Source organism: Nematolebias whitei, chromosome 1 (genome assembly GCF_014905685.2).
Source record: "Nematolebias whitei isolate Nwh7 chromosome 1, NemWhi1, whole genome shotgun sequence".
NCBI lineage: Eukaryota > Metazoa > Chordata > Actinopteri > Cyprinodontiformes > Rivulidae > Nematolebias > Nematolebias whitei.
Window position 1 is genome coordinate 84309664 of NC_056498.1, and position 27593 is coordinate 84337256.

General features: G+C 41.1%; 2 protein-coding genes across 2 annotated transcripts in view; both read left to right on the plus strand.

Moving 5' to 3' along the window:
- The first annotated feature begins 1640 nt into the window (after window positions 1-1640).
- On the plus strand, window positions 1641-3918 carry LOC119420487 (calcium homeostasis modulator protein 2-like). Its single transcript, XM_037687892.1, has 2 exons — window positions 1641-2192; window positions 3505-3918. The coding sequence occupies exons 1-2, from the start codon at window positions 1641-1643 to the stop codon at window positions 3916-3918; spliced, it is 966 nt and encodes a 321-aa protein (XP_037543820.1).
- A 4830-nt stretch (window positions 3919-8748) lies between these two features.
- Window positions 8749-27593, plus strand: part of ncapd3 (non-SMC condensin II complex, subunit D3) — a 77975-nt gene continuing 59130 nt past the window's right edge. Inside the window, exons 1-11 of the mRNA XM_037674318.1 lie at window positions 8749-8800; window positions 9388-9560; window positions 12806-12968; window positions 13556-13722; window positions 15833-15991; window positions 16066-16127; window positions 16202-16289; window positions 18409-18542; window positions 19558-19630; window positions 19771-19896; window positions 20162-20414. Of these exons, the coding sequence (XP_037530246.1) occupies window positions 8749-8800; window positions 9388-9560; window positions 12806-12968; window positions 13556-13722; window positions 15833-15991; window positions 16066-16127; window positions 16202-16289; window positions 18409-18542; window positions 19558-19630; window positions 19771-19896; window positions 20162-20414 (1450 nt within the window). The remainder of the gene's footprint in view (window positions 8801-9387; window positions 9561-12805; window positions 12969-13555; window positions 13723-15832; window positions 15992-16065; window positions 16128-16201; window positions 16290-18408; window positions 18543-19557; window positions 19631-19770; window positions 19897-20161; window positions 20415-27593) is intronic.

Consider the following 27593-nt stretch of genomic DNA (forward strand, 5'->3'; position numbering starts at 1 on the left):
CGTGACAACTGCAGCCATGGAGGTCTTCGTGACAACTGCAGCCATGGAGGTCTCCGTGACAACTGCAGCCATGGAGGTCTCCGTGACAACTGCAGCCATGGAGGTCTTCATGACAACTGAAGCCATGGAGGTCTCCATGACAACTGCAGCCATGGAGGTCTCCATGACAACTGCAGCCATGAAATTCTCCACAACAGCTGCAATCCCCCTGGTCTCGACAAAAGCTGTAGTCACTCAGGCATCCATGATAGCTGCAGCCTCCCTGGTCCCTGCGACAGCTGCAGCATCCCTGGTCTCAATGCCATCTACAGCTCCCCAGGTCTCTACACCAGCTGCAAATCTGCTGGTTCCAACACCTGCTGCAGAGCTCCTACAGAGTCCCAGTTGTTGTAGAGTCCTCAGAAGATTCGGTCAGAGTCTGGTGTATCTCATTGTCTGGTCATTGTCAAGTCAAGCTCCTTGTTCCTGTGTCCCCTCGTGTCATCCAAGACTGTAAGTTTTGCTGCCTCGCCAGCTTCTTTGTTTTGATAAAAAATCTTATTCCCCGAGTCTCTGTGGTCTGCTTGCATCTGGGTTCAATACTACAGCAACAAATGCGAATAAAGTTGATGAAGTATGTTGAGATGTTCTGCTCTGGACTGCAAAAGTTGTTATTAAAAAAAAATCACTTAAGTCTTTTGAAAAAAATATCTTATGGAGGAGATTCACTTGATTCACTATTCAGCTGCAAAATTACATCTTGCATTTGAGAAATCTTGGAACATTTCTGGAACTTTTTTCAGCATTTATCTTTAATCATTTTCTGGGCTTTCCCTATTCTGTCACTAGGGGCGGCTGTGGCTGAGTGGTTAGAGCAGTCGTCCTCCAATGCGAGAGTTGGGGGTTCGAATCCACCAGCAGTCACATGTCGAAGTGTCCCTGGGCAAGACATTGAACCCCTCATAGCCTCTGATGTGTGTCCCATCAGTGTAAGAATGTGATCTAAAGCTCTGATTAGTCTCATTAGAATTATTTGTTCAATTAGCTTTGTAGAGATCTAGTAGTGCTGTATGAATGGGTAAATGAGGCACAGATTGTAGTGTAAAGCGCTTTGAGTATCTTGAAATAAGATTGAAAGGCGCTATATAAGTACAGTCCATTTACCATTTACTCTGGGATCTGCCATACATTTGACTTACAGACCACAGATTTTTTTTTTTTTCCACTGCAGAGAAAACTGAAGGGCACTGAGTCATCCCTTGTGCCGAGACAGTGAAACAAAGATTCAACACTGCTGACAAGAAATATTTGCTCGTCCCAATTTATAAAGGTAAATTGATAATCTGTGCTAATATATAATGTTTGTGCTGTATATGTGTACAAAACATAAGGACTTGAGTCAGGGCAATGCCAAAACAGTATTTTACATGAGAATATTCATAGTTTGTTCATTTCAACCAGTCACACGTTTATGTCAGGTTTCTTTCTTCGTTGTTAAGTGACATAAGTTTATCAAAAATAGCACAGTTTTCTGCACAAAAAATAGTCTACTTATTTAAAAGTGTTGAAATAACCAAAATAATAATCTTTGCTCTTGATCTGTTTTGTTTTCTCTTTGTGTCTCTGCAGTTTTTACATAAACCAAGCTCTCAGGTCCCACCATGGCTGCTGCTGCTTTCATCACAGAGCACTTAAAGTTCATGCTTGTCTTTTTTAAGAACAATGATGTGGCGATCCTCAATGGGCTGATTGTTCTCGGCACAGTGGCTTGCCATACTGCATACACACTTTTTGCCTTTCACTGTCCATGCTCCTCTGGGAGAAATTACCTCTATGGTCTGGCTGTGATTGGTGCTCCGGCTCTGGCACTTTTCCTCATAGGAATAATGATGAACAGGAACACGTGGAACCTGCTGTTTGAGTGTCGGCTCAGAAAATGTCAGAATCTATCAAGAGTCGCTGCCTTCGCCTTGTTAAGGGCCATGATGGATCAAACTATAGTGGCTCCGCTGACATGGCTGATCATTTCATTTCTGCGAGGCCATGCATATGCATGTGCCCTCAGTGAGTTTATTGATCCAAGGACACTGGAAGGTTTCCCCCAAGGTCAGAGGTCAGAGGTCATGGCTAAACTCCCATGTGTTGAAAGTGTTCCAACGGTGCTACAGAGTTTCTGCGCAGAAATTGATCGACGGCTAAAATATGAATCACAGGTAGAGCAGGACTTACAATATTATTATTACTATATTTCCCACTGCTGAAAGGTGAGTGTTAATGTTATTGTCTGTGTCTGAACAACATAGCTCATGAACTAGCAGACCAATTTTAATAAAGCTCCCAGAAAATAATGGATGTACATTCTGTTGGAGTCAACCCAATTCTTGATTATCATCATAGCTAATTGACATATAAATGGCTAAAATTCAAGCCTTTTCCTGCACCACAAAGACAAAAAGCTAAAAAAAATCAATCAGTTTTACAGATATTAAATTAAAACTTGGTTTGGGATAGCTGAGAGCTGTAAGTAAAGAAGGTCAATCATATCAAGATGGAATAAATGTGTAAATGGGAGGAAGGCTGGTGGAACAGTGAGGCTTCAAGGAGCTGAGGTCACAAAGGTGCAGGACTTCAAGTACTGTCTAGGAAAATGGAGAGTATAGAAAGGAAGAGAAAAAGCGTGTCCAGACAGGATAGAGAAAATTTTCAAGAGTGATTTGTGACAAAAGTGGGTCAGCCAATAGGAATGGTTTACAAGGCAGTTTGGAGACCGGGGCATTTACAAAAAGACTAGAACTGAGAGCTGGAAAAGAACGAGCTGACGATGTTGAAGTTCTCCTTGGGAGTGAAAAGGACAGATAGCATTAGGAACGAGATAATCAGAGTTAAGTTACATAGAGAACTTTTCTAATTGGCTTTTATGTATGTGAATGTTCCTGTAAAGTGCCCTGAGACAACTTTGTTGTGATTTGGCGCTATATAAATAAAATGAATTGAATTGAATAGAGGTACAGCACAGATTGAGAGAAGGTTTGAGAGGCCAGACTGAGATGGTATGGACATGTCCAGAGGAGGGACAGTGAGTGTAGAAGTATGTTAGAAATGCAGCTGCCAGGAAACAAACACACTTAGAGAGGACATGGAGTTAGTTGGAGTGAGAACAGAGTGAGAGGGGAGGAGGATGGCAAACCCTGAAGAGGGAACAGTAGAAACAAAAAGAAGAAAGTTGTAGCTGAGAGCCGCTATCAACAAGCACTTTGGTAACAGTTTCTGTTTCAAATGTGCTCTATAAATAAATATGACTTGACTTGACATACATACATAGCGCTAACACATCTCACAAGATCTTCCATTTTTGCATAAGATCTAGAATGTCATTTTCAAGGCTTGACCTAAATAATGTCATATTTTAAAATAAGATGCTTTTCATCTAAAACTCTGGCATAGAAGGTTACAGATGACATGACTTTAACTGGTTTGTAATAGTGGAACAAGATGGGTGCTAATTAAATTGTCTCCATTTTTCAGTTGATCGGCTGGTTGTTGGTGGCAGGAATGTCTCTGGCGGTGTTCATCATATTGTGTGTGAAGCGCTGCTCTTCTCCACTCAGCTACCAGCAGGAAGACTACTGGTCCCAATACTGCTCACATGAAAAGACCCTGCTGCAACGCACAACATCTGTGCACGCCCGCCTCCTGGCTGCACAAAATGTTAAAAGCTTTTTTGGCTTTGTGGCGCTGGAAAAGGAGGACAAGGAGGAGCTGATGGAGCACCAGAGAGTGAACCCGATTTGCAACACAGACTGGAACAGAATCACGGGGGTCTACTTGTACAGAGAGAAGAACGGACTTCCTCTCTACAGCAGGCTGAACAAATGGGCAACATACAGTCAAGAAAACAGCACTGAGACCCTGGAAAAAGAAATGGATGTGCTCAGCTGACAATGTTTTTCTGTGAGGTGGATTATACCATGGCAGCACTGTGGTGCAGTTGGTAGAGCTGCCGCCTCTCAGCAAGAAGGTCGCCCCGGTTCAAATCCCAGCCCGGAGCCGTTCTGGGTGGAGTTTGCATGTTCTCTCCGTGCATGTGTGGGTTACAGACCAAAAACATGCATGTTAGACTGATTGGTAACTCTAAATTGTCTCTAGATGTGAGTGAGAAAGTGAATGGTTGTTTGTCTCATTTGTCTCTGTGTCCCTATGATGGACTGGAGACCTGTCCAAGGTGTCCCCCGCTCCTCGCATAGTGATGGCTGGACAAGGGCAGTAGTGACCCCCATGACCCGAAAAGGAAGGAGTGGGTAAAGATAATAGATGGATGGATGGATGGATTATAACATTTATTTAAATGGAAACATTCTGAAATATATACATTTTAATACTTCTAGCCAGCTCCTTGTTTCTTTCTTTTTTCTCTTTTGTTAATGTTTCTTTTTTTAATATATATTCATTTTAATTTTATTCCGTTTGAGTTTGGGATACTTTTTAAAAAATAAGAAAAAATCTTATTGGGCTATATTTGGCTGTATTAGGCTGCACAGCTGCAGAAAGAAAAGCTTTGCAGAGAGTGGTGAAGGCTGCACAGAAGTTTTTTTGAGTCAGCCTCCCCACCATCACAGACATTTACACCGCAGAAAGCGGTGAAGCGGTCCTTCATGATGCAGAAAGAGGGCCACCTGCATCATGAAGGACCCCACTCACCCAGCACACACACTTTTTGCCCGGTTCCCATCAGGAAGGAGGTTGAGGAGCATTAAGTGTAGAACCACTAGACTGAGGAACAGCTGTTTTCCTGAGGTTGTTAGACTCATGAATCCCTAATCACGATTATCATCAGTGAAATACCACTTTGATTGGTGATATGTGCTGCTGATTATCCATGTTGCTGATCTCATGCTGCTGATTATTTCATGCTGCTGTATTAATTCATTCATACCCATCTGCTCACACAGACTCATGTCTGGGCTGCTGTTGTTACACTGTATTGTTTTGCATTATTCGTGTTTAGCGTATATCTTAAATCTTTTAGAGTACTGTTTGGTGTTCGTTTAGCATATATCTTAGTTTATATCTTTGATCCTTATTTACTGTTTCTTATTGCAATTTATATTTATGCTATTGTCGGGTGTAACTGGGACCCTGTGTACAGTTTTGTTCCACCTCATGTACCACGTGATGAAATGACAATAAACCTACTTGAACTTGATATATATATATATATATATATATATATATATATATATATATACACATACATACACACACTGTACATACAGTATATACAAACTGGATTCCAAAAAAGTTGGGACACTAAACAAATTGTGAATAAAAACTGAATGCAATGATGTGGAGATGGTAAATGTCAATATTTTATTCGTAATATAACATAGATGACAGATCAAAAGTTTAATCTGAGTAAATGTAACATTTTAAAGGAAAAATATGTTGATTCAAAATTTCACAGTGTCAACAAATCCCAAAAAAGTTGGGACAAGTAGCAATAAGTGGCTGGAAAAAGGAAATTGAGCATATAACGAACAGCTGGAAGACCAATTAACACTAATTAGGTCAATTGACAACATGATTGGGTATAAAAAGAGCTTCTCAGAGTGTCAGTGTCTCTCAGAAGCCAAGATGGTAAGAGGATCACCAATTCCACCATTGTTGCACAGAAAGATAGTGCAGCAATACCAGAATGGTGTTACCCAGCGTAAAATAGCAAAGACTTTTAAGTTATCATCATCAACCGTGCATAACATCATCAAAAGATTCAGAGAATCTGGAACAATCGCTGTGCGTAAGGGTCTTACGCATCTTTCAAATCCACTGATGTGAACCAGTCCCCTGGACGTACAGACTGCATTACTTGGCACAGAGTCAGCATTCTGAACTTGAATGAGCTCAGTTGCCTGTTTAATTGTCTCAGATCCAATATTGGGCAGAGCCCCTTGTCCTTTTTTGGAATCACAAAATAGTGACTGTAAAAACTGCTGTTTGCTTCCTGAGGGGGGACCACCCTTATTGCTCCTTTTTCTAGGAGTGAACAAATCTCCTTTTTCAGATTTGGAGCGAGATCTGGCTGTATTTTCGACATTATAGTCCCTCTGAACTGTAGAAGAGGCTTGCTGAATTGCAATTTGTAACCATGGACTACAGTTCCCATGATCCATTGCGATGGTGCGCATGCCCGCCATGCCCTCACGTTTGAAGCGAGCCTGAATGGCATGTTCGTTTGTGGGCTCACTGTGCCCTCTGCTGGACACAGTTTTAAGTGGGGCGGAGAGTTTAACTCTGTCAGCCGGAGCTCCGCCCCCTTTGTGTTTGAAGTTCGGTCTGGATCTTTTCCAAAGTTTCTCCAAACAGTCCTGTGGGTTTGATGGTTTGCTGGAGAAAAATGGAGCGCTGGCTTTCTGGCAGCTCGGTGAGAGTGAGCCACAGGTGTCGCTGAGCGACAACCGCTTCCGCCATGCTTTTTCCCAGGGCAATAGCTGTGGTGCCCGACAGCCGGAGGATAAAATCTGCTGTCCTGCGGACCTCGTCCAGTGGTTCTGCAACATTTCTCCTTGACTGTAAAGCTTCCTGCAGCTCCTACAGCTTTTCAACTTGATACGCCTGCAGCATCAAGGCCATATTGAGTCACTGTGCGCGGTAGATTTATTCCAGCTGTGTTGCTGAGAACCGGCACTGTTTGCTGGGGACCGTGGGTTTGCTTGCTGATGTGTTCACCTTGGGTGCCAAGTGGGCCGCCAGCATTTCATCCATGGGTGGGATGTGCGAGAGACCAGCTGGCTCCATGTTTTCTTAGTTGAAAAACTGGGAGAAATGCAGGGATAATGGTGCCTTAGGGGATGCCCAGGACCGTGCGAGTTCCGTTAAAAAATCTGAAAACACAGGTAATTTGTACCTCACCGAGGTCAGTTGCCTTGGGAGAAAATAATTACCAGCAAGTCTTGTCTGGAGCTGTCGAGGTGGGGGAGTGGGCCACGGCACCTTGAGAGACTCGGCCGCTCTGCGGCACAGCTCAAACAGGGCTGGAGTGGATCCGTCCGCTTCGACAGGTGCCGCTGCAGTCTCTTGTGAAAAAGCCTCTGCTTCCTCATCAGCACCTGCTTCATCCTCAGAGAGGCCACCTGAGGCTGTCAGAGAGATCTTGTCCGACAGCAGCATGTCCTGAATGTCGAACTTGACCTGGTTTTCATCAGCGTCATCCATGGGAAGGAGCCCATCCATCTGCTCACCCCAGGACAACGCAGTGGTGCTGCCCTCCATCTCGTCGGACTCCAGCTCTGTGGTTGGTCTGAGAGCCTCAGACAGCAGCAGGTCTCTCGCTGCAGTTGAATTTTCTAATGTTTTTGTCAGGAACCCACACGCTTCTTCAGGGTTGATTTTCGGAGTCGGCTTCAATGCGCACATGACTCCGGGTTAGCAAGTGCAGTCTTAACATGCAACATGCCGAGACATACTGGGCAAGCTTCGTGGGTGTCCGCTTCCGAAAGAAAAAATCTGCATGCGCTTGGACACGGACGTGAACCTGGGCTTCCTGCCTTGCTGGCTTTGCTAGAGGCTTTGAGATTTTTCTTGCTCTTCTCCGGCGTCATGTTAGCAACAGAGAAAGAGAGTAAATTTTACCCGTTAGCAAGCTGAACAGGCAGAAAGTTAGCTGTGCTGTTCTATAATTTTCCTCGTTAGCAAGACTAAACAGGGAAGAGCGACCTAGACCAGTTAACAAGCTAAACAGGCTAGAAAAACAGCAAGTGGAAAAATGACCGTTAGCTGGGCTAAACAAGCAGTAAGCAGGATCAAAACCTTGTAGTGACGCCCTAGGTAGGGAGCGAGCTCACCTCCAGGCAGACAGTTGAGTCACATGCAGGGGACCTGCAATCAGGTTAAAGCAAGGTGAAGTGCAAAAAGATTAGGGAAATGAGAACACGCTGCGTATTTATAGGCCAGGAGGGCGGGGCCTCCTGTGTATGCGACAGTCTCATTTGTCTTGACAGGGTGTTGAAAGGAACTTCTTCAGGTTGGTCTTGAGAGGGCACAATCCCCGTTGTACCAAGTGTACTGACCAAAAGGGGACAATTTATTTTCCTTTTTTTTGGTCAAACTTTTCTGAAGATATCACTGGAAACAGTCATGGTTGACACTAAGGGAATACTTAAATAAAATAAGAGATGTCTTATTTAAATTTATTCACAACTTTTATCCAGTCCAAACATTTATTATAAAGAAATATAGACAGCACTAGCTTTTTATGCATATTCTGGTAAGAAACCTAGTTAAACTTTAATAGGCTACACCTCTTTTAGAATTTATGCAAGAATCTTCTCAAGTGATTTATGAGCTTCTCATAAAACTTCAAAACAAATATTTTGCTTGGCATTAAGAAAGTCAACGTTGAAAACAATAAAATGCTAAACAAATCTGTTTATTAAAATGTTCATATAGGCCATGTATAAAATTTGTCAACACAAATGTAATTTTAATGTGATACAAGCTAACTTTAACATTTGCATAGACAGTTTGATACATAGAATTAAATTGTATAGTTGTTTATAACTACTTTAGAAAAACTATCCTGAGGTTCGGGCATACATTTGCTATAATTATTGTAACACTGTGTTTGTGTTGTCAAGTTCTGAACCCGTTTTGTACTGTGTGTTGTACATGTTTAGTTTCAATAAAGCATAAAAAAAAATAATCGGAAGTAGCTGTAAAATTTACAAGTACGCATGCGCGCTGCTCAAACTTCAGGCGGGTTTTTCCACAAACAAAATGGAGTTGATGAATGCGCTACAGTTTCTCCGGTTAAATGAAATTCCTAGAGGTAAAACATTTATTTCTCTTGTCCTCTATTATGCTAAAGCGTATGCTATGTAATGTATTATAACACGGGCTACTGTCTATGTATTTATTCTAAACTAAATGTCTGAGTTTCTGTGCAGAATTTCCCGGTGGGTTCTGCCTGGCACCCGAAACAGCTGTTCAGGGTTTTTGGTCATTTACGCTTAAATTCGTTTGAATGCTCGTGTGTGTGTGCGCGCGCGTTTTAAAAGTCTCTGAAAGAATTTCACACATAAATTAATTCAAGACAAACTCGTCTGTTGATCTAGAAAGTCGATTTCTAAAGTATCTAAACTATTTTTTTTGTTTATATATATAAATCCCGATAGATTAAGCAAATAGGTGCTAAATTATTGGTACTCTTCCCACGAGTACCTTAACTAACAAAAGTTTCTAAATATGTGAGTTAGACTTCAAAAAGAAAAGTTTGATTATAATTACAGACCATTCAAAAAAGAGGTGCAGATTTAAGAGAGCTGTCAAACAGACTGAAGAACACTGAATGTAATTCACATGAGAGGAGAACTGGAACTCGTTAATGGGAGATTACATGTGTTCTGGTGCTTTCAGACTGGGTGGATGCAGTGTGGGAATTGGAGTTTACAGAGAGGAAACCACTAGATGAACCTGTTGGAGAAGAACTGGACGCCTGTACAGACGAAGCCCTCACAACCCTGTACAGCTGTTTACAATCACGTGCTGCTGATCTTCGGCTGTCTGCAAGCAGCGACACAAGCTCTCAGGTAGGAAGAACTGGTTTACTGTGGTTTTGTCCAGACTCTGACTTCGTCTCATCTGCTAGAAGGAATATACCGGTACATATATATTTTTTTATTTACAAGAGGGATTATATTTTAAGACTGATAACTAGGGCTTGGCGTACTGGATAGCTGTCTCCATGTTTTTAATGAGAAGACAACTTCATACCCTGGAGACCGTTCCCACCTGCCTGAAGACTGCTACCATCATCCCAGTCCCAAAAAACTCTAAAGTGACTGGTCTGATTGACTATCGACCAGTGGCCCTCACCCTGATAGTCGCTAAATGCTTCGAAAAACTGGTCATGACTCGCATCAAAACAACCATCAACATCAACGAGGACCCTCATCAGTATGAATACAGCGCAAACCGATCAACAGAGGATGCCATCTCTGTGGTCCACACTGCGCTCAACCACCTGGAGCAGAAAAACTCTTACGTTCATATGATCTTTGTGGACTTCACATCTCTCTTCAAAACCATGATCCCCCAAACTCTGATGGACAAACTATCCACATTAGGACTAAGCCCCTCCATTTGCAACTGGTACTAGACTTCTTAACAAACAGACCACAGTTGGTAAGGATCCACAACCTCTCCTCCTCCACCATAACACTCAGCACTGGCTCTCCATAGGGATGTGTGTTGAGCCCCCTCCTGTTTACTTTGCTCACATGATTGTGCAGCTACCCATCCAGGCTGTCACATTGTAAAGTTTGCAGATGATACAGCGGTGGTGGGATGCATCACAAACAATGATGAGTCCAGCTACAGGCATGAGGTGGAACACCTGGAGAGCTGGTGCAAAGAGAATAACCTTCACATCAATGTGAAGAAGACAAAGGAGATGATTGTGGACTTCAGAAGGAACAAAAACATCTACACCCCCCTGAACATAAGAGGATCTGCAGTGGAAGTGGTCTCCAGCTACAAGTACTTGGGTGTACACATGAATGACAACCTCAGCTGGAGCAACAACACCACCAGCCTGATCAAGAAAGCTCATCAGAGACTCTACTTCCTCAGGCAGCTGAGGCGAGCTGGTCTGGGAAGCTCAGTCCTCACCTCCTTCTACAGGTGTGCAGTGGAGAGCATCCTGTGCTCCAGCATCAACATGTGGCATGGAGGCTGCACAGCTGCAGAAAGAAAAGCTTTGCAGAAAGTGGTGAAGGCTGCACAGAAGTCTGTTGGAGTCAACCACCCCACCATCACAGACATCTACACCTCCAGATGCAGGAAGAGAGTCACCTGCATCATGAAGGACCCCACTCACCCAGCGCACACACTTTTTGCCCCACTCCCCTCAGGAAGGAGGTTAAGGAGCATTAAGTGTAGAACCACTAGACTGAGGAACAGCTTCTACCCTGAGGCTAGACTCATGAATCTCTAACCAGAATAATCACTGTGAAAAATCACATCATGTTGCTGCTGATCTGTTTCATGTTGCTGCTGATCTGTTTCAATGTTGTGTTCATGCATGCTCATCTGCTCACACAGACTCGTTCATGTTTGTGCTGATGTTCGACTTAATGTTTTTATGCTGTTAGTGCTTAGTGTGTTTTTAGTTGATGTTTTTCTTATTTCATATCTTAGATGTTATTACCGTTTTTCTTTTACATTTTATGGATGGATGTAACTGGGACTCTGTGTACATAGTTTCGCTCCACCACATGAGGTGCGAATGACAATTAAGAATCTCTGACTCTGATATCTTGCCACTCTAAACCAGTTAATTTCTTGGAGAATATCAAACCTCTGCTTTGTAGCAGCTACCCAGTCATTTTAACACATATCAGGAGTTTACAGAGCTCACCCTCTGTGAGTCAACAAGGATATCTGCATATATCAAATAGTCTTCAGGTGCTCAAGCAGCGGGGGAGGGGCGGGTTTGCACTCAGTAAGGGAAAGGAGGGGTGTCAATGAAGGTGCAGACTGGGAGGACAGGAAGATTTATAACTCTAGGTAGAGTGTAAGAATATAACATTTTATATCGATATAGTCTCATTTTATATTGTGAATTATATTGTATCGATATTTAAAAAATATATATTGATGTATCACCCAGCCCTAGCTTCAGCAGATTATCAAACGGAGAAGATTCCAGAATCTGGCAGAGATCCAGAAAGAGTGGGATGAGGCGAGAGTCACTGCTTCAAAAACCACCTCCTTCAGTTGCATCCAGGAGATGGGCTACAACTGTCGGGTTCCTCTGTCCTGTTTTCCGATGAAAGTAAAGTGTGCCTTTTATTCAGAAATCAAGGTTCAGGGGTTTGGAGGAAGAAGGGTGAGGAACAGAACCCATACTGCTTGAGGTCCAGTGTGAAATATCCACAGTCAGTCATGATGTGGGGTGCAACGTCCAGTGCAGGTGTTGGTAAACTCTGCTTTCTTAAATCCAAGGTCACTGCAACAGTCTACCAGAATGTTTTAGAGGACTTCATGATTCCTTCTGCTGAGGATCTGTATGGAGATGCAGATTTCATCTTCCAGCAGGACCTGGCCCCTGTCCATGCCACCAGAAGCACCAAAACCTGGTTTGATGCCCATGCCATGGTGCTTGACTGGCCAGCCAACTCTCTGGACCTAAACTCCATTGAGAATCTATGGAGTATTCTGAAGAGGAAAATGAGGAGCACCAAACCCAACAACAAAGAAGAGCTGACAGCATCAAGGAAATCTGGGCTTCCATAACTCCCAGTCAATGCCACAGGCTGATTGCCTCAATGCCACGTCACATCGAGGCACTGATTAAGGCAAAGGAATTCACAACCAAGTATTGAAGATTGACATATCGTTTTGAAAGTACCATATTTTGATTTTGTTTTGATCCTAATTTCTTTCTTTTTTTCTGCAAAAACTGAGAAGTGTGGGCTGATTTTTTGTGACAGTATTCTAATTTTTTTGAAATCCTGTTTTCATGGGTTTCATGAGCTGGAAGCCCAAATTATGTAAAAATAAACAAATAAATACTTGAAATTGTTTAAATTGTGGGCCCTGAATCTATCATCTATTAAAGATGAACTTTTTGAATGGAATTATGGAAGTTAAACAACTTTTCCAAGATGTTCTAATTTTTTGGAACGGGTCTGTGTCTGAGAAATGCTGTGAACACTTGGTTAAAAGAAGGCAGAAAGTTTAAACTATTACTGTATTCTACAGCAACAAATCAGTCATTTAAGTTTGTTCAGCTGTCTGGAGGCAGCATTCAGCACTGCGTCCCATGTTGCAGAGTATTTGGACGATTCTTGGGGAGAATGGTGTGTCAGTCAAGAGCCTGGTTGCTGTTCTGTCCTCCTTTGTCCTGGCTGCCAAAGCCAAAGGGGCCAGCGTACAGCAGAGGGTCAATGGACTGTATGCCGCTTCACTTTACCTGCTGCTGCTGGGACTCCCAGGTGAGAACATTTACACTGTACTCTCTTTGCAACCGTTTATACAACTCAATAAGTTTCTGATTGATTTTGGTTCTGGAAGCTTCAAAAACATAGATCTGTACAGCTTTTAAAACTATTCCAGAAATGTTAGGAACTTAAAAAAAAAAAAAAAAGTAAACCTGTAATTAAGGGTTTTGTTTGAACTTTAACAATCTCACTGTGCAGTTACTTCACTGGCTAACGTCATTGTGTTTAACAAAATTTACTGATTGAGAGTCAGATGTCAGCAAATCAAAAAAAAAAGTAGATGGTTTATAAAAGTAACTATTCTGAAAAATATAAAAGCAGCAAATAATTTGTTAAAAGATGTGCATGTTGTGGGGAGAGGCACTTTTAGTATTGAGCCATGAAGTCTTAGAAAACTGTCCAGCTCTTTTGGAACTGGGAATAACAACTGGTTAACACATGAAAATGCTGGAAATCATTCTGTTATTGCGTGTTGTAGCTTTAAACTTTGAAAATGTAAAGTAATTTTATTTGAAGACTGTATTTGTGTTCAGAGAGTATGAGGATCCATTTTTACACGTTTGTAAACGTGTTGTTTCCAGGAAGCATTGCTAACAGAGTTTTCCATGAGGTTCTGCTGGACGCGTGTTCTGACCTGACTTCACACTGCTGGCCCGAGGACTCTGGGAAGAAGCGCAAGAAGGACATCCTGAAGAGTTCCCAGACTGAAGGCAAACGCTCCAAACCACAACGGAAAGACGCAGAAGAGGTACGGACGGCCCCGAGTCAGAAACTTTGTATCTGTTTGTGCAGAAAGAGTCATTTCTGTAAAAGTGTGAATGTTTATGAAACATTCACTCTGTCATCCATTTTTCTCCTGTACGTTTTCAGCACGATTCTCGTCCCACAGTTTTCAAGCTGTTTCAGCAAATCATAGATCCAAACATTCAGCACGTTAAGGAGAAGTTATGGCTTTTGGTATTGGTGCAACTTTATTTAGCTTTGTGAAATATTTAGCCTTTTCTGTCTTTTTTTTTTTTATCGTAGAAAATGAATTGAGCTCATTTCCCATCCTTCAAATATTTAGATCTGTTTACAACCTTTTACTGCTGCTTCTTTCAGCTTCCTTGTGCAAAAAAAAAAAAAAATTCAGCTACTTTCTGCTGTTTTCTGCTTCTTTCAGATTATTTCTGCAAGTTTAAGCCTTTTTAAAAAATTTTTTTTAAACTATTTCAGCTACTATTAAGATGTTTTTATTCTAATTTTAGCTTATTCAGCTAATGACACAGTTTTTGCACAAATTTCAACTTTCAGCCTAATTGGGCACAATTGTGCTCGCTCCACTCCCTCCTGGTAATTTAAGCTTCTTTCTGCCTTTTTAGCTACCTTTCAGCTGTTTTTTCCCCTTTTTTTTTTGCTAATTTAAGCCTTTCAGATAATTTCCATGTTTTTGTGCTTGTTTCTTCTACTTTCAGCCTCATTGGGCAAACATTGTTTCTGTTTTCTTCTGCTAATTTAAGGTTTTTCTACCTTTTTAGCTACTTTTTATCTGCTTATTTATTTTTGTCCTAATTTCAGCTGTTTAAGTTAGTCAAATTTCTCATGGTAATTTTTGCTATTTTCAGCCTAATTGAATTATTTATTTTAATTTCAACTTATGCTCTTTTCAGCTTTTTTCTTAGTTTCATCTTTTTCTGCTGTTTCAGCTACTTTTTAGCTTTTTTGTGCTAAATTTAGCTTTTTCCACATTTTTTAGCTCATTTCAGCTCCTTCCAGTTCTGCTTCTTTCTAACTTTTCTGCAAATTTTCAGCTTTTGTTTGCTAATTTCAGCCTTTTTTTTTTTTTTTAGCTAATTTACTAGTTTTTCTGCTCTTTTCTGTTTATTTAAACCCAATTCAGGAAATATGTTCTTTCTGCTTTCTTCTGCTAAGTTAGGCTTGTTCTTCCATTTCAGCCACATTTCATCATGTTTTTAGCTAATTTCAGCTGTTTTTCAGCAAGTTCTTCAGCATTAAGCATTCACACTACATTTTCACAGGAAATGCAATTGCTCTAGTTAATTTTTGTATTTGAAGAACACTGAGATGTTTTTATACCACGTTCCTTTGGCTTCATGTGCTGAAGTCGGTGTAGTTGCTGTAGGTTTTATTAAAATCACATTATGTCAGGAAACCTCAACAGTATTCAGCATTCCAATAAACATCAACCATTTTCAAATGGGTTCTGTGTAAAAGTCAAAGAAAACATCTTACTCGTTGTACATATTTTTTTTTAACAGATCATTTTAGATCTAAGGATTGTTTGCTTTTAGATGTCCTGAGGTCCAGGCTGGTCCAGAAGGGATCGGATCGTTTCAGTTGCAGCTCCTGAGCTTCGTATCAGAAAGGCTTCAACACTTCGCGTTTTTAAACAACAGTTTTTATGACAAATCAGGCCCTGGCAAGTCTGAATGCAAAATCTTTAAATGTCTGCAATTTCCAAAGATGTCGTCACCATTCATGCAAACGCTGTTTCTAACACTTTCACACTGCAGTCATGAAATTCTGTGGTCATTTACAAAATAATCAGCAGCACTTCTGAAGCATCCAGGGGTCACACCTGACAGGAATATCCTATAGCTGTGTAATGCAGTGTAAAAGTTGATAAAATAATGTTGCAAGCACTGCTATAACATTTTAAACAGCAGTTTGAGATGACATCAGTCCTCTTTGACCTTGTTCAGTTCATCACTCTTGTCAGAATTAAACTATACTTTTTCAAACTGAGGCTGTTCATGAAGTCGTCTACAAAGCAAACTAATATTTATACATTTTACACAAAAAAATCACTTTAAACATGATCAAACTATTATTCTTGTCAAAAAATCTGTTTTCCTCAGATGGAAATAGATGAGGAAGAGGACGAGGATATTTATTTCTCTGGCAAGGACTTGATGAGGATCAGAGATGCCGTTGCTCTCCTGCTTCAGAGTCTTCTCAGGCTCCTGCAGACATTTCCGCTCAAAGATCAACCACAGAGCGCCAGCCACTGCACGCAGGTAACCCATGGTTTCACCGACATGGCTGCTGCGTGCCGCAGCACGTGTCTTCACGTGTCCTCTGTCCTCTGCAGATCTTTACTAAACTGCTCTACTTTGAGCCTGTCCTTGGGGAGCCAGTCTTTGCAGTGCCACAGTAAGTTTTTTTCCTCCTTTGTCATGTTGAAGAAATGATCCTAAACATGAAAGCTGGTTCAATCATCTCTGCAGAGATTTCACCAAGCTGAAGAGCGTTCCAGAGATGGCTTTCTGCGGCTTGAAGCTGCTGTGTTCACCAAATCATGGAGACCAGAAAGAGGTAAGGTCCATGGTCTCAACATACCACTCTACAGAGATTATAATCTGGTTTGTTTGTAGAGATGTGTGTATATATATTATAAAACAAAAGTGAGGCGTGCATTTGTATTAACCCGCTCCACATTCATTACTTTGTAGAGCCACTTTTTGTTACAGCTGCAAGTCTCTTCAGGGACGCCCCATTAACTGCCAGTTTACTCACATTGATCTAAAATGTGGCGTACCACTAACTAGGAGCCATCTTCAACACAAACTGAGTGCTTACTAGGTTTTATAATTTTATTGTCGATGTTTGAACAAAACAGCTTTAACTTCATTCATCTCATTATAAAATGATTTTAGTTTAAAACTTGATTAAGGCAGTGGGTGAGATGCATTCCTTCAAGGCCTTTAATTGAGCAAACTAAGATTGCTCTGAATGCTATCTACTGCAAGTAAGATAGAGACACTACTCATCGTCAGTAGGCTTGTCACGATAAAGCATAAATCAATTAACATGATAAATGACAATTATCGACCTCATTTTCATTTCAGCTTTATCATTTCTTCGTCTCTTTCTGCTGAAGACACTGGATGACAAAAGGCTCAACGCCAGCGCTCTTCATTGACCCCTCCCTTTCTCCTTTCTCTTTAAAATCTGTTTTAATGATCCAAGATCGTGTTTTTGGATCGTTAAAAGCTGCTAAACTGAGAAACTAAGCTACGAGCTAAGCTAACAGGCCGACCTCAGGAAAAAATCTCCGTCTTGTCGAAGCTCCAAAATTCACAGTTGAAACCCGTGCCTTCGTGTAAAAAGTTGTTTTTCTCTGCAAAAAGAAGCTGAGAACAGGTTTACTGATTTAAACATTTTTTTTTATTAAAAGCTTTGTGTGACAAATGCTAATGCTAAAGAGCTCAAACCACACTGAGCGTCCACCATTTTGAGAACCAAAAAAAAAAGAGAGACTGCCCATGTCATGTCAAGTTGCCTCCCTCCCATTTTTAAAGAGACACGCTGCTCACTCCTTCACTATCCATCCTTCGGTTTAGTCTTATACTGCCATCCAGTGGTCTAAAAAAGGTACTACAATCAAAACAAATTTAACATTTCTTCTTAAATTTTACAATAATTACTAATTATTGTCAAATTTCAAACAATATTATTGTTTAGCTCAATAATTTCTGCGACAATTAATCGCCCAGCAAAATTTGTTATCGTGACAGGCCTAATTGTCAGAAATATCACTGCAAGAGTTTTATTTTATTTTATTTCAAAAATTTGGGACAGTTTTTAATTTTTTTTTTTTAATTATTTGTCTAGAAGAGTACAAAAAGAGAAAATCTTCTATTTCTGCACACTTTTCTGCTTGTCAGAGTAAGATCATGAATACACCATCTTATACAATGATAGGAAGTTTCATCCATCCATTATCTTTACCTGCTTCTTCCTTTTTGAGTCGTGGGGGTCACTGGTGCTCATGTCCAGCCATCACTGTGTGAGAGGTGGGGGTCACCCTGGACAGGTCTCCAATCCATCACAGGGACACATGGACACAAATGAAACAACCATTCAGTCTCTCTCTCACACCTAGAGACAATTTAGAGTTACCAATCAGTCTAACATGCATGTTTTTGGTCTGTGGGAGGAAACTGGAGTACCTGGAGAAAACCCACGCATGCACGGAGAGGACATGCAAACTCCACCCAGAAAGGCCCCCAGCTGGGATTTGATCTGGCGACCTTCTTGCTGAAAGGCAGCAGCTCTACCAACTGCGCCACAATGCCGCCCCAGAAGTTTCACTGATAATATAAACAATAAACATCCTGATGCATGCTCAATAATCCAGGTAGAAAAATCTAAAAAAGCGGAATACAGCTCCTCAGACTGAGGAAGTCTTTTGGATGAAAGACGAAACGTTTCTACATTTTTTTTGGTTGTTTTGCTTTTTTTTTTTTTTTTTTTTTGAATGTCCAGAGGACCAGATTTAACTTTTTTAGATAAACAATAAACATTTTAGAATTTAAACAAATGCTGTCTGTAATGTGCCAGTGATTTGATTTTTGTGTGGAAGTGCTGAGTGTTTGAAGTTGAATCCTAAATATTTATTATTTATGGTTTATTAAATCTGTCTGACTTCCAGTCCTTGCGGAGGGTGTTTCACCGACTCCTTTACGTGATCCTGATGATGAACCAAAACGATGGGAGGAAGCCCTCCCTGCTTGTACCCAACCAGGCCGTCCTCGCCACTCGCGACCAGGCCATCCAGTTTGTTTGGTGGGCAGCTTCGCTTTAATTAACTAACTTAAGGTGTAGAATTTTAATTACTTGTTTTATCACTTAACTTGTACACCTGTCTGTGCATGTTTGTGTCATAAACCACTGGAGAAATGTTGATGAAACTTTCAAGAGGTACTTATTGGGTGTTCAAGTACAGCTGAATTCAACATGGTCACCACAGTCAACCTAACATAGAAAACACAGAAATGGCTACATTTCAGTAAATTGAGCAAATATAAAGTTATAGTTTGTGGCAGTAACTAAGTGACTCAACACATACTCTGAGCTCTAACAGATCACACAAGATCTTATAATGTTGCATGAAATTGAGCCTTGGTTCTTTTTAAGGTTTGAACAAAACGGCTTTAAGTAAGTTAAGTGCTATGTGTTGTCATCATTGTTCGTTCCCATTCAATGATGAAATTAGTGCTCTGCTTTTAACCCATCGCACCTGAGATACACCCAGGTGGAGCAGTGGGCAGCTATGGAAGCGCTCGAGGAGCAATTAGGGATTAGTTGTCTTGCTCAGAGACACCACGACATGTGGGCATGGCGGGGAGTCGAACCTCATCTTTCTGGTCCCAAGTCATCTGCTCTACACCATCTCTGTCTCACAACAGCATCATTTAAACATCATTTCTCAACTTAGAAATATTTTTGTTTAAAATTGGCTTGAAAAGTGGCAAGATCTATTCCAAGAAATGAATAAAAAATCAGGATGTAATTTCATGGTCCTATTGAATTGTTTTATAGTAAGTCTTTTTCTTTTTAACTGGTTTGTTCTACAAAGTTTTTAAGAGGAAAGCAAATCGGTTGAACTGTTTGGAGAATTACATCTAAGGGTAACACGAAGTTATTTAATTCATTATAAAATGCATGATGAAAAAAAGCTTGTTCCGAACTTAAAATTGTATCTGGTCAAGCTGGAAAATGATCCACTTCAACAGGTTGTGAGCTTAGTAATGCACAGTGATACAAATATTGTTCTTAGATTGTCCTTGTGTGATTCTAGTCATCTTGTGAAAGAGTTGGAAGAGCTGGCTCTACCTTTCCTTCAAATCCTCCTGCAGCATATCTGCATTCAGGTGAGTTTACAGCTAACACTACTGTGAAAACCAACTTATTTATACACTCTGAGATGGTACTTGTTCTAGTTGGAAGTGTTTTCCTGTTGCTTTGCCATTAGCCTGTATGTAAATAGTTAACTCAGCTTTCTGATGTGTAGATGGTGGAGAAAAGTGAGTTTCGAAGTCACGGAGCCCAGGCTGTGGGTTTGTTAACATCTTCTATGGCAAGCAGAGACTACGCTCAATTCATCAAGTGGTTATTTACCTTCTCCAGACACTCAAAGGTAACATCTGTTAGCTAATCCCAGTAAATGTTTTAAGAAGTATTCAATTTATTTTCTTATACAAGGAAGAGGGGAAAAATCACAGCAGGTTAAACTTTCTCTAGGACTAAAAATGCATCTTTTTGTTTGTTTTATAAACAGGAATTTTATTTATTGCCTGTGGAAAAACTGCATATAAATCCCCCTAACAAGATTGATATCAGTAGCTACAGTCTATAAGTCTATGCTGTTGCTCGGATTCAACTGTTCTGTTTGGTTTCTGCAGATGGTGCACCGTCTGTTCTCCATAGACGTCGTGATGGTTTTGCTGGAGCAGCCTGAAAGAAGTCTGGAAGAGTGTCAGGATTCTGAGCTCGCAGGCTTCCTGCCACATAAATTTCTGATCCAGGACCTGCTTTTTGCTCGACGGATGGACACATCGTCCACTGTGCAAGGCCACGCCCTCTCGTGTCTGGCTCAGTGTCTGGAGCTGCCATCGCTCAACGTCACTCGGGCAGTTCACAACCTCTTCTCAGCCAGTGAGAAAACGCATACAGACACATCTAACTGCATTAAAACCAAAAAACAGATGTTCAAATAGTTTGAATATAATGTAACGTAATATTTTTTTGTACCAGTGTCAGTTATATCACATGTGGTAACCATAAAATGGAAACTAAAACTGTTTAAAAAATATACGGAAGAAAGTAAGAAAAAAAGGGGGATGGGGACTTGATTTTGATTAATTTATCGAAATCCTAACTTTTTAAAAATTATTTATTTATTTAATCCCGCAAATTTTTTATTAATTTTTTTGTAATCAACTGTGAGCAATAACCTAACAAAGTCAGGTCCTCCCGACAGATAAAAAAATAAAAATCAAACTTGTTGAAAGGTTTTGTCTTTTATCCAAAAGACTTCATCAGTTTTTTGGACTGATGAGGACTGATGAAGTCTTAAAATAAAAGATGAAACATTTCAACAAGTTTTTTTTATTTTTATTTTTTTATTTTTTTTTAATCCGTCCAGAGGACCCGATTTAACTTTGTTAGGTTTTTCTACCTGGATTTTTGAGCAAACTAGAAAATCTGCATGCCGTGATGACCTCCCTTATAAGTCTAGCAGCACAAATTATAGAAGAACCAGTGTCATACAGTCTCAACACCAAGATTTTTAACAGAGCTGGAGGCCAGATTAATGCAATCCAAGGATGGCAAGACTGCAAAATGTATTCCTAAGATGCTCCGGTCCAAAAACCAAAATCTGTCTTGTCTGTGTTCTAAAGCAGAAAATTTAGGGTCATCTAGGTTTTTATATCTTTAAGACATGCTTGTAGTCTAAGTAGCTGATTGGATTCATTGGGGTTCATGGACAAATATAACTGTGTATCCTCAGCATAACGATGAAAATTTATACCGTGCTGTTTAATAACTTTACCTAATGTAAGCATATATAAGGTAAAGAGTATTGGTCCAAGCACTGAACCCTGAGGAACTCCATGACTAACTTTGGTGTATGAAGATTTATTATTTACATTTACAAATTTGAATCTATCATACAAATATGCTTTAAACCATTTTAGAGCCGTTCCTGTAATTCCAATTTCATATTCAAGTTTCTAGTAGAATATTGTGATCAACTGTATCAAATGCAGCACTGAGGACAAACAGGACCAGTGTAGACACCTGTCCATTGTCTGAGGCCATGAGAATATCATTAGCACCGTTCACCAGTGCTGTTTCTGTGCTATGGTGAGCTCTAAACCCTGACTGAAACTCTTCAAACAAATTATTTATTTGCAGATGATCACACAACTGACTTGCAACTATTTTCCCTAGAATTTTTGATATGAAAGTAAGATTAGATACAGTATGGGTCTATAATTGGCTAGGATTCCTGAGTCAAGGTTATGTTTCTTAAGTAAAGGTTTAATTACAGCAATCTTAAAACGTTGTGGTACGTAACCATTTATTAGAGACAAATTAAGCAGATCCAAGAAGTGGTTATTAATTAAGGGAAACGCCTCTTTAAATAGCCTGTTTAGGATGGGATCTAGCAGACGTGAATGGTTTGGATGAAGCTATCACTTTTGACAATTCAGAGAGTTCAACAGGACGAAAACAGTCTAAAAATGTCAAGAACATGATTTATGTTTGAAGTTGTTACATCTGACACAGAACCAGAAGCGATACTAGGAATCAATCCATCCATCCATCCATCCATCCATTATCTTTACCCGTTTATTCAATTTTGGGTCACGGGGGTCACTGGTGCCCATGTCCAGCAATCACTGTGCGAGGGGCAGGGTACACCCTGTACGCAAGTCCATCACAGGGCCACATAGAGACAAACGAGACAAACAACCATTCACTCTCTCACTCACACCTAGGGACAATTTCAGAGTCAGAGTTTCTTTATTGTCATTCGCACCTCATGTGGTACATGTGGTGGAGCGAAATTATGTACACGGGGTCCCAGTTACATCCAACAATAAAATGTATAAGAAAAACAGTAATAACATCTAAGATATGAACTAAGAAAAACATCAACTAAATATACACTAAGCACTCATAACATAAAACATTGAACATCAGCACAAACATGAACATGAGTCTGTGAGCAGATGTGCACGCATGAACACATCAACATTGAAACAGATCAGCAGCAACATGAAACAGATCAGCAGCAACATGAAACAGATCAGCAGCAACATGATATGGTTTTTCACAGTGATTATTCTAGTTAGAGATTCATGAGTCTAACAGCCTCAGGGTAGAAGCTGTTCCTCAGTCTAGTGGTTCTACACTTAATGCTCCTTAACCTCCTTCCTGAGGGGAGTGGGGCAAAAAGTGTGTGTGCTGGGTGAGTGGGGTCCTTCATGATGCAGGTGGCCCTGTAATTTAGAGTTACCAATCAGCCTAACATGCATGTTTTTGGTCTGTGGGAGGAAACCGGAGTAACCGGAGAAAACCCATGCATGCACGGAGAGAACATGCAAACTCCACCCAGAAAGGCCCCTGGACCGGGGTTTGAACCAAGGACCTGCTCGCTGAGAGGCAGCAGCTCTACCAGTTGTGCCACCGTGCTGCCCGATACTAGGAATGTTGGTTTGAATTTTTTCACTAATTGAAATAATTTTATTTATAAAGATTCTCATGAAGTCACTGATTATAGTTGTAGGGATACATGAATCAACAGAGATGATTTTTCATTAGACTAGCTATGGTACTGAAAAGGAACCTGAGGTTATTTTTATTCTCATCAATTAAAGATGAATAATATAAAGTTCTAGCTTTACAGAGAATGCTTTCTTATATGTTAGCAGGCTATCTCTCCAAGATATGTAAAATTCTGCAACGTTAGAAGAAGCGCCATTTTCTTTCCAGCTTTCTAGACGCCTGTTTTAAAGTACCGATACGTATGTACCTCATTTGAACCAAGGAGCCAATCTCCTCTGATTGATTACTTTCTTTTTCAGCGGAGCAGCTTTACTGAGCGAAGTTTGCGAAGAAGTTGTAAAATTATCAACCAGATGATCTATGTCACTGCTCTTTGATGTGTTACTCTGCAAGACAGAGGAAAATGATGGACAAGGTTCTTTAAATTAGGTTAGTGTTTTCTGATAAGCATCTGCTAAGATGAAATTTATTCTCAGTGACTGTGTAGTCATTTAATGTAAACTTAAAGGTTATTAAAAATGATTGGACAGGAAAGGATTTTGAGGATGTATTACTAAGTCCTTAATTTCTATGCCATAGGTCAGAACCAGATGATGATTATGAGTAGGTATTCAGTAGGAATGTGCGATATGGCATAAAATTCATATCACGATATGTATTGTGAAGGGTGGCGATAACGATATATATCGCAATATGTTTTTAGTATAAAACTTGCTAAAAAAAGCATAGGGTGTCCTTTTGCCATCATATGTTTTGAATTAAGAAAATTCCACTACTAGGTCCAGAGAGTTTTTAAATAATAAACAAATCAAGTATTAGGCTTTTTTCTTGTATTGCAAAACAGTGCAAAATATATCAAATGTAGTTTTAGCCATATGTTTTAAACAAAAATATATGTTAACTCTTAACAGTTTCCAGTCTTACTTAAGAAATGAACAGCAACAGAGCAGCAAGTGCACGCTGAAAACACTTCACATTCCAACCTTCTAGTGGGTGTCTCCTTCCGCTTTAATGGAGAGCTGACACAAAACAAGTCTGTGGCTTTGACCAAAGTGTCTCGCAGTAAAATCGCACAACACAGCGTTCTTTTCACAGATCAGAGAGCAGGTTTCTCTAAAGCTGACCAACGCTTACTTTAACTTACGATGGAACCCCCCCACCCCCCAAAAAAAACTTTTGACGGAACACAGCGTGTTGCGCATGCATCAGAATACCAACACTACGGCAAGCCGGCTGTAGTTAGCTTGTAGCTTCACCACTTACTTAGCTCTCGAAGAAAAGACTTTAACGCCACTTCCAAAAAAGTTCAATCTGGTCCTGTGGACATTCAAAAAAACAAAACAAAGCAAAAAAATATAGAAACGTTTCGTCTCTCATCCAAGAGACTTCCTCAGTCTGAAGTGCTGTTTTCAGCTCAGTCTCTTAAATAGCACCTTCTCAGTGTGGATCAACCAGTTTGCTGCTGACAACCAAAACCAGCTGCTCACATGGTCAAGAAGGACCATCAGCCTAACAATGGATCATTAGCACACTGATGGCTGTTTACTATTCACAGGGGGCTGAGTGATACTAGCAATCACAGCATTGTAAGAGGGGGGACAGTTGAACCCGGAGGCCTCCACCCCTGTTTAATGATGGACGATTTCTTTTCACAAAGATGGCCTCCTTTACTCCTCTCTCAAACCATCGTTCCTCTCTGTCCAGGATGTGGACATCTTCATCCTTGAAAGAGTGACCGCTGGCCTGGAGATGAGTGTAGACCGCAGAATCCTGGCCTGATGATGTTGATCTTCTGTGCTGGGCCATCCTTCTGGCCAGTGGCTGTTTAGTTTCCCCGAAGTAAGACTGATCACAGCCCTCCTGACACTGAACAGCATACACAATATTACTCTGTTTGTGCCGGGGGACTGGATCTTTGGGATGAACCAGTCTTTGCCGTAATGTATTTTGGGGTTTAAAAGCCACTGGGACGTTATGTTTAGAAAATAAACATCTGTTTCTCTGATACTCCCTCAACATACGGAATGACCACTGGTCTGGGTCTGGGTTACTCATTTTCACCTGATGGCTGACTGGAGTCCTGTTTGGGTTTCTTCTCTGCTTTCAGGAAGGCCCAGTTAGGATATCCACATTGCTCTAGAGCCTGTTTTGTGTAGGATTTCTCCTTCTGCCTGGCTCCCGAGTTAGTGGGGATGCTGTCTGCTCTGTGATACAGAGTCCTGATGACTCCTAACTTGTGCTCCAAAGGGTGATGGGAGTCAAACTGCAAATACTGGTCTGTGTGGGTGGGTTTGCAGTACACCTCAGTTTGCAAATGTCCTCTATCAGAGACTGAGACCTCACAGTCCAAGAAAGCCAACCTGCCATTTTTTACATCTTCTCGTGTGAACTTGATGTATTTATCCACAGAGTTGATGTGATCAGTAAAATGTTGGACTTCCTGGGATTTAATTTTAACCCAGGTGTCGTCAACATACCTGAACCAATGACTTGGTGGTGTCCCTGAAAAGGACGTCAAGGCTCTCTTTTCTAGCTCCTCCATGTACAGGTTGGCAACAATAGGAGAAACTGGACCCCATAGCACACCCATGTTTCTGCCTATAATATTGCTCCTCATATGTGAAGTAGGTTGACTGCAGGCACATTTTCAAGAGTTGACACAGTTGTTCTGTGGAAAGCGTGGTCCTGCTGCTCAGAGTGGTGTCCGATTTTAATCTTAAACTGACCACCTCTGCTGCATCATCAACAGGAATGCACGTAAAGAGTGATGTGACATCAAAAGAGACCATTGTTTCATCAGTCTCCATGATGACATCCCTCACCTTATCCACAAAGTCCATGGTGTTCTGTATGGATTTAGTGGAAAGATCTGATGTTCAATAGTCCACATTTGATGATTTTATTTGTTCTTGTAAAGTAGTTGTTTATTTTAATAAGATTTTTATGGTTTTTATCTTTAGAGCTGATTTTTGGTTTATTTAAATTGAGCCATGGGCAAGTTGGCACTGTTGCAATGGGGTTTGGTTGGGTAACGGAAAAGCAGAAGAGAGGTGTGGAAGACTACATCTCTGCTTCCTGGACTGATTTCTAGACTGGACCGTTAATTGTCAATAATCTGGCTGTTCAACTGGATCATTTAAATTTATAGAGAATTGCAGCTCCATTTAAGGTAGGATGGATTGCATCTCTCCGCATCAGACTGGGTTTTCCCCAAAATGCAATCCAATTATGTACAAAGCCCACGTTGTTTTCAGAACACCACCTGTACGCCCAGCAGTTGAAAGCCAACATACGTCTAAACACGCTGGATAAAACTACGGAGTCAGACAGTTTTTTGCGAAGTTACACTCTGAAGCAACATTAATTTTAGTGACCCCTGATTTGCGTAGCCGAGCGTCATTTTCGCTGATGTGAATAATAATTTTACTGTATGTAGCCTTAGCTTTAGCCAGTAGTTTCAGGTTGGATTCAATGTCGCCTGCTCTGGCTCCTGGAATGCATTTGACTGAGGTTTGAGTCGCAGTTGCCACGTTTCAGACTAAATAGCTGCCAATAACCAGGGTCTGCTTCTCGGCGGGCGTCTCACTAAACACGGAAAACTGATTTGAAACTTGAACAGGTCGGCGGTTGACCGAGGGCTTAGTTTTAGTATTAGTATCTGTATTAATTAATCTGTACTAATATTTAATCTGTATTACTAATTAGTATTAGTATTTTAAACTGTCTATACAACATAATACTGTCCCAGATGCCTGGACAACAGCTTTTGTGCTTCCATTATTGAAGGGAGGAGACCCCACTATACTGAACAATTATCTACCAATCTCCAAACTCTGTATTTTAGATAAGGTTTTAGAAAAACTGATAAATTCACAAGTCAAAAAGTATTTGGACTCTTAATATTTTATCTTCCCTCCAATCTGGTTTCAGGGAAACAACAGCACAATGACTGCTTTGCTGAAGTTCTATTTCGTATAGGCTTCGCCCTTTAAGGCCATTCGCTAGTGGGTTTTATCCCGTTACGCAAAGCGTAGCACTGACAACTTTAGTCCACGTCCACCTGTCGTGTGGGCCCCACCCGGTCCGTATAAATTACGTTGAGAGTGGGTAATCGGCTCCCGTTTTTTTCAGCAAGCAACCAGCACTGATCTTCCAAGAATGCGATGTCCAGCACCAACACCATCCGCCTGTGCCTGTCCTGCAAGACTGGCTACATGCTGAGTTTTGACCGGCACGACACCTGCGAAGGATGCCTGGGTCCCCGCCACGCCGACCTCGCCTCCTCCTGCCATCTCTGTGACCTCCTCCCTCCCGAGGAGAGACAGAGGCGAGCAGCCTTGTTCAAGGCTGACGTCGAGGAGCGCCTCTCTGTGGCGGGGGACAATTCGCTGGACGACGCCATCGCCTTTTTTTACGCCGAGTCTCGGAGCAAATCGGATGGTTTCTCCGGGACGGGCGACGTCAGCAGCACCCCCGCTGCTCATTCCCTCCCGGAGAGAGTAGTGTTGGAACAAGGGGGGCCGAGCGGATGCTCAACCC